This window comes from Lytechinus pictus, chromosome 8 (genome assembly GCF_037042905.1).
Source record: "Lytechinus pictus isolate F3 Inbred chromosome 8, Lp3.0, whole genome shotgun sequence".
Lineage (NCBI taxonomy): Eukaryota > Metazoa > Echinodermata > Echinoidea > Temnopleuroida > Toxopneustidae > Lytechinus > Lytechinus pictus.
In genome coordinates, this window is record NC_087252.1 from 41,592,438 (window position 1) to 41,599,911 (window position 7,474).

General features: G+C 37.2%; 1 protein-coding gene across 1 annotated transcript; it reads right to left on the minus strand.

Moving 5' to 3' along the window:
* Nucleotides 1–802: 802 nt before the first annotated feature.
* Nucleotides 803–6,722, minus strand: LOC135154954 (uncharacterized). The gene is made up of 4 exons (XM_064103199.1): nucleotides 5,610–6,722; nucleotides 4,502–4,639; nucleotides 3,713–4,060; nucleotides 803–2,487 (listed from the first exon to the last, which is right to left on the minus strand). Exons 1-4 carry the CDS (start codon nucleotides 6,550–6,552, stop codon nucleotides 2,213–2,215), a joined length of 1,704 nt encoding a protein of 567 aa, XP_063959269.1. The 5' UTR covers nucleotides 6,553–6,722; the 3' UTR covers nucleotides 803–2,212.
* Between the last annotated feature and the right edge of the window lie 752 nt (nucleotides 6,723–7,474).

Genomic DNA, 7,474 nt, shown 5'->3' on the forward strand with positions numbered 1-7,474 from the left:
ACAAAAACGACAATACTTTGTATCCCATGCCATTAGTTTGGTGTCTCTGTTTTAAAGACTCGTGAAAATATGTTTTACATGATATCGTGACATAATTTGACGGTGGTGGAACAATAAGTAAACATCCGAAAAAAATAAAAACTAAGGTACACTTTCACCTAAAAATTTCCATAATTCACAGATAGGTATTTCAAGACACGTCATTTGTGGGCTTAGGACTATCCTATGGCTTCAAGATTAGGGGACAACAGTCATTTTTACGCAATTTTAGAAGTCACTTTGGACATTTTACGACGGAAAGAAAAACTGAACATCCTATTTATTTGTCCCGATTTATTATTTTAGCCTTCAAACCACACTAGTGTAGATTTTGTTCACCTAATTATGACTATGTTTAGGTGATGGAAGTCTTTTTAGACTCATTTTGAAAGCCATCTTTAAATAATAGGTAAAATGGACAGCTTCATACAATTGTAACTAATAAAAAAGTATTATTTAACCCTTGAAACCACAGTGTAGACACCAAAATCATATCTCCCAGATGGATACTAAATAGATTATATCAATTTTTAAGTATCAGCAGCCATTTTAGCCTCCTTAATTGGAAGCCATCTTGGATTTTTGGACATACTTGACCATTGATTGCCCTTGTAACTTATCCTATTGTATTACTTGACGATTTACACCAAGGTTTAGACAACATAATCATATACCCCTGGCGGATATCAAACAAACTATGTCAGTTTTTAGGTAGCAATAGCCATTTTAGAATCCAATTTTGGAAGCTTTTTTTTTTATTCTTGGATATGCTGGACCTCTGACTGTCCTTGTAACTTGTCCTATTTTATTACTTGACCCTTTAAACCATGGGTTAAACACCAAAATCATATACCCCAGGCTGATATTAAACAAACTCTGCCAGTTTTTCGGTAAGAACGGCCTATATAGACTCAATTTTTGGAAGCCATTATGGATTTTTGGACATACTGGAACCACTAACTGTCTAATACTTGACCCTTTAAACCATGAGTTATACTAAACAAATCATATTCTCCAGGCGGTTACTATAAACTATGTCGGTTTGTAATTAACGACAGACATTTTATACTCCATTTTTGCAAACCATCTGGGGTTTTTGGACATTGAGGACCATAGAATGTCATTGTTACTTGTCCCAACGTATTTCTTGACTCATTAAACCATGGGTTAGACACCAACATCATATCCCCAAGGCAGATATTAAACAAACTATGTCGGGTTTTAGGGTTTTTAGATAACAACAGCTATTTTAGACTTCATTTTTGAAAGCTATCTTGGAATTTTGGACATAGTGGACCGTTGACTGTCCTTGTAACTTATCCCGGTTTACTTCCTGACCCTTGAAAATCACAAATGAATAAAACCCAAATAAAAGACACTAAAATAGGTAATAGATGAATTTTGAAATTTTAGGCCATGGCAGCCATTGGAGTGCTTATGTTCACTCTTTCCTTTTATCCCCTACTCCATTGAATACATGTATGCACAGAAAAGGTGTCCAGGGTAGATAAAATGCCGGTTATTTTAATTTTCAGTTGATGGCGGCCATCTTAGACGCCAGTTTGAAAATAACCACTTTCCCGGATCCGGATTTTGGTGGATTTTTAGTATATTATTCCTGAGATCTAATAGTACCAAAAATCGTTGACAAACATTTTTGTTCCAAGTTTTGGGGGTCAGAATATAGTTTAAAAAAATATTAAAAAAAGTGTAGAATGGCGGCCATATTTTTTTTGCCAATTTGAGGATTTTAACATCAAAATCAAGGTTGGCAAACATCATATTTGGACTCAGCGCCCTCAAATTATGCTAAAACACTTCTCAATTCAGCATTAACACGATTTGCCTAAGGCAGTCTACTCTTCTCAAATCTGGACCTGACTAATTTGCAGACGACATTAACGCCTATTCCTCACATGATAACATAAATTCCTTGGTAATTGCACTCAATAATGAGTTACCAAAATTGTCTTTATGGTTCAAATGCAATAAATTGTCCTAAATATCCAAACTAATCGTAACGTTGAGCGCCTAACAAGAAGGGAGAAGGTCCCAATTTTGCAAGTCTTTGGTGTGACTCGACCGGGATCGATCCCACTCCCGATCGTTTATGAGGTGGCCTCTCTGACACTGACCCATCATTCCAAGATAGATCATCAAAACATTATTTTCGTTAAAATGGGGAAATTGTGAAACTTACCTCTTTGTTCCCTTCCACATCATCATAAAAGTTGGCATGTAAGATGAGAGGTGTCTTTGCCAGAGACAAGTACTTCTCTTTAAACGGCACGAAACACATCCTCTTTCCGCGGAAGAAGAAGTTCTTGATCCTGATCATAATCTTCGCCCACGAAAAATGATCCATCTTGAGTTTGAGTACGTCCTTAAAGATCTTGCAGCTGGGTATTCCAGACCTTGACAGTACTTTCCGTTCCTTAATAACTGCATCTGCAATTACATATTGGAAAATAATAAAATGGTTATGGAATATTTGATGGAAGGGCATGATATTTGCGAAAGAGAATCAATTACTAGATATCGTTTAAAGGGATAGTGAATTCGTTTTGATAACAATAAAACAAAAATGTTGGTGAGGGTTTGATGAAAATCCTTCAAAGGCCAACATAAATAACAATGTAAAATGTTGAAGTTATTATTTTGTGACGTAACAAACAGGGAGCTCCTTCAGATAATGTCGTGTGATAAATACTAAACAAAGACAAAGTCCCCCTATATCAAAATGTTGTAACTTTTGAACAGAATAATTTAGAGATAATACATTCTTGGCTGGTTCTTTTACACTCATTAGGTAGCTCGTGGGGGAAAAAAAGATTGATGGGTTGCGTCATGCATGATAAATCAAAGTTTGAATTAAAAGTGACCATTTTTGAAAGCCACGAGAGTCTTTTTTCAAGTTGTGTAATTACAAATTTGGGCGAAGGTTGTTGGTTGTTTGACAAAATGATGGATGATAAAAAACAGCATAGATTAGGTCATATTTGAAACTAAATTCGTTCCCATTATTCCTTTATAACCCCTCAAAGTGAGTCTGTGCCATAAGAAATGCCACCCCCCCCCTCCTTGATGCGTGCTCACTAATCCATAACTAAGCAAATCGATTTCATGTTTGCACAGAATCCTGCCCATAGGTTGATAAACATTACTGCCTAATGACATTGCTAAAGACAGTTTTGGAGAAAAAAAAGTTCCACCATATTGAATAAAGGTTCACTTATTATTAAACTTATGCACTCCCAATGTACACAATGTCATTATGAGAGTAAATCAAAATTTTAACAAAAGTGAAGTAAGGGTTTGTTTCATGGACGATATTGGTTACTTCTGCCAACAGGTTTTCTTTAATGAAACTTCGCACATGGTTTTACAGTAACACTCATGCGCACACACACAAAATCATTCGATAAGGCAAAGAATGAGGCCGTGGCCTTGAACCTTCTTCTCGTTTGCATAACTTTTGAATATTTTGTAGATAGTTAATCATTAGACATCGCGATTTTTATGAAAATCAAATGAAATTAATTATGCAAGATCTCGTCATCATCGTCATTTTTTCTGAGGGTTACAGACATAACGAAGTTAACATCTGGATGACACCTATAACCTCCATGATAGACAAAATAATAAAATAAGCCTTGCACGTTCAAGTTCTTACGTGGCGAGTATTCCCCCTCTCCTGAGTATAGGACTGCCTGTAAACTGGAGTACCGTGCTGCAACAGCGCAATGAGGTATTGTGTAAGTCACCGGCGACCTCAGAATTAAGTCATCAGGAGCTAAGCATTGTACACCAAAGCAGACTGACATCTCTTTTTTGGTGTCACCAAGATTAGGAGTATCGGTCAGGACACGAAGAGAGATTTCCTGTGGCTCTTTGATGTCGATTGCACCAGGAGGTATCTCAAGTGAAATCCCAAAGGATTCTAGCTGAAGTTTGCCCCCATCAGCTCCAACTCTCTTGCAGCACTCTTTCTTGGTTGTTTCGACATCTCCTTCATCAGGTACTGAAAATTATCAAAAATATTTCTATTGCACTACTTTATTGCAAAGCCTTAACTTCAAAATTGTAATAAATTATTGTCGCTCAACACTGCCATGACGGGGGACATTCTGAAATATCCATTGTAAATGATATCGTATTTGAACAAGAATTTTTTCTAACTTTGGCAATTTTTCAAACATCTATTTCCCAAATGGGTCAATGTGTTTTTTTCTTAATCAAATTATAAAAAGGTCTAGTTGAGTAACATGCTAGCATTACAAGGAAAAAATCCACAGTTATCTTTTGTCTTCCCTCTTTATCTTTCGTGCTGTAAACATCACAAATTCAAGTACGTCCAGAAATCCTCAATGACATGCAAACTAGTACACATGCTTCAATACCAAACAAATCCTTGTTGTGTACTACAAGACAATTTTTCCTAATTATTCTACTCCTATAAAACCTGATTCACGGGGCAGGCTTCCTTGGTTGACGTCAAATTCCTCTTCTTTTTCTTGCCATGATGTTTCTTCTTCTCTGCCTTCAGGGTTCTGTGAGCCTGTATATTCATGAAATTCAACCTTTTCCTGAACAAGTTCATCTGTATATAAAAAAACGATTAGTAATAAAAGGAACACTTCTTTCCTTACAACTAGTTACATATTATTTGTAAATTTCGTTTATTTCCGATATTCGTTAAGTACAGGTGATATTCATAAATCATTATATCTACATGTCTTTCAACAATGAATCGTCTATTCACGCATGGGAAGATATTAACGAAACATCGGAATCATGGTACTAATGAGGAAATATCAGAAAGTGTACGGGAGATAGTTTAGCCATCTCATTAAATATGCGTAATTTGCATGAGTAAATTTTTCCCAAAATGTCCACACTCTTAAAAACGTTGGGCAACATACGGTCCACACAACAATTGGTTAAAACTTTATCAAATTCTGAGTAGCTTTAAACCAATAATGTGTGCTTTTGGTGAAAACTACACAGTATTGGTTGAAAACTACCCAGAGTTGGATAATGTTTTAACCAATTGTTGTGTGGACCGTATGTTGCCCAACGTTTTTAAGAGTGCATGTCTGCAGAAGTAAATTCCTGATAACCCCATTATGTCTATTGTGAGATTTAACTTTTAGCGCCGTGGCCAAGTGGATTAGTCTCCGGACTTTGAAACAGAAGGTCGTGGGTTCAAATCCCAGCCATGGCGTAGTTTCCTTCAGCAAGGAAAGTTCATCCACAGTGTGCTGCACTCGACCCAGGTGAGCTAAAAGGGTACCGGCAGGAACTAATTCCTCAAAGAGCTGTGTGCACCTGAATAGGTAGCCTAGCTTAGCCGGGGTAATGATAATAGCAGGACCCGCCTGGAGAACATGTTTCGGAGCTGAAGTGGCTACCCTGGGTAAATACACCTTTATTACTATTATTATGATTACTAACTTTTTTCTTTCCATAATATAAAGCCTTGTAAATATAATTATTTTCCATAAAGGTAAGTTTGAATAAGTCACCATTTATCTGGTAATCATATTGAAGAACAGTCTCTGTCAACTCACCTATTAGAGAGGTTTTGAGTGGTTGAGAGGAGGCCTTATCCAACTTGAAAGGTATCCCTGCACCCTCCTGGGATTCTTCAGATGACTCCTGACTCGTCTGATTTTCTGTCACTTTGACATTAGGATACAACTCCGACAGCTTGTTCCTGTCAGATTCGGAAAGTGGGTTTTCTGAACCAACGAACCTGATTTCCCGCAGTGAACAAAGTTCCTTCGGACTTTGCGGGGACTTACTTTCAGACTGACCGAAATCAATCTTGCAACTGTAAAAGGTAAGGACGGTAACCTCTTTAAGGTCACTAGTTGTAAGATCAATTAAGTCAATTATGGGTACAGCCGCTGATGCACCTTTAATTTGCAACGAAGAATCTGAAGATGTTCTGGACCATTCAACACTCTTCATTACTACATCTCCTAGCTGTACACTTTCTACTTCGACAAACTTCAAACTACGACTCATCCTACGACTTACGTGTAGTAATTCTGTTGTGAATTGAAGTGCATAGTCAGACCAACGAGATTCAAGATGGATATCAGTCAGATTAGGTAATGTACATTCTTTAACGTCTTTGCTTGACTTGTCCCATTGGAGAGTTTCACGGCTTTTGATGAAGAGTGATTCTATGTTTTGACAGGCAGAAGAAAGGGAGAGGAAGATGGTCTCCAGAGAGACGAAGTCTCTTGATTTTCCGTTATACAAGTCTAATTTTACCTGTCTCCAGGAAGACAGTGGGGGATCGGAATGGTATTTTCGAGTTTTTGTAAAATATTGACTGTAACAAGATAGCTCAAGACTCTTTGCATTTGGAAAACAATCACTGAGAGTCGATAGGATTGGTTCATTCGGGTATACATACATGCGGCCGCCTATGCAAACGGTGAGGACTGATCTCATTGGAATGAAAGGTCTGGTGTCATGTGCAGGAATATGCAGATCTAACATACCACATTCAATGGTAATATGTTGCAATGCTTGGCACAATGGAACCAGTGCAGAGATAACTTCTTTGAATTCAAGTGATAATATGTGTTCAAATTTTAAACAAGTTTCACCGCCACCGATAGTCCAAGACACAGACACAGGTACTTCCTTTCCATATCTTATAAGAGAGATTTCGGCTGAAAAGAAATTCACAACATAGTATTTATCAGGAACACTCATTTGAGATAGGGTTTAATGAAGAAGTTTATGGTACCCACAGACGGGTAGACAGGGTACTATATAGAATACATTGAAACGTGTTACTAAGTTAATATGTAACAACCCTGCGACACAATTAGATTTAATTTTCATTCCAGCTGTGTGTCTAATTAAGCCGTTCGTAAATTATATAACTTTTTACGCAGGACTGGACCATGTTCTTGTGGGGCTAAATCATCTACAAAGGGATACATCATTTATCAAACGACCCCTAATTCATTTCTCTTGAAAGAATCTCTTATTCTATCTTTGCTATATTTAAGACCCGCATGGTCAAAATACACAGTCACTCTAGAATGTTCCACTAAAATAGTGGAATGGTATATTCATTTGCATTCTGCTCAGGGTTTCAATTCAATACACGGCTAATATGATAATCCATGGGAGAATTTTCATTTTTTAGGCTTATGTATATTTTAACCACATGACCTTCTATGATGATCATACATACATTTAAGAAAAGAAAATCCATTAATAGGACAACTCTTTTTTATAATCTTTTCCCCTCCACAGTGACTTTATTGGCAATCAATAATCAAGAGATACAGAGTACAACCGTGCATGTTGCAACAGCGCAATGAGGTATTGTGTAAGTCACCCAAGTCACCGGTAACCTAACGACTAAGTCACCATGAGCTAAGCACTGTACACCAAAGCAGACTGA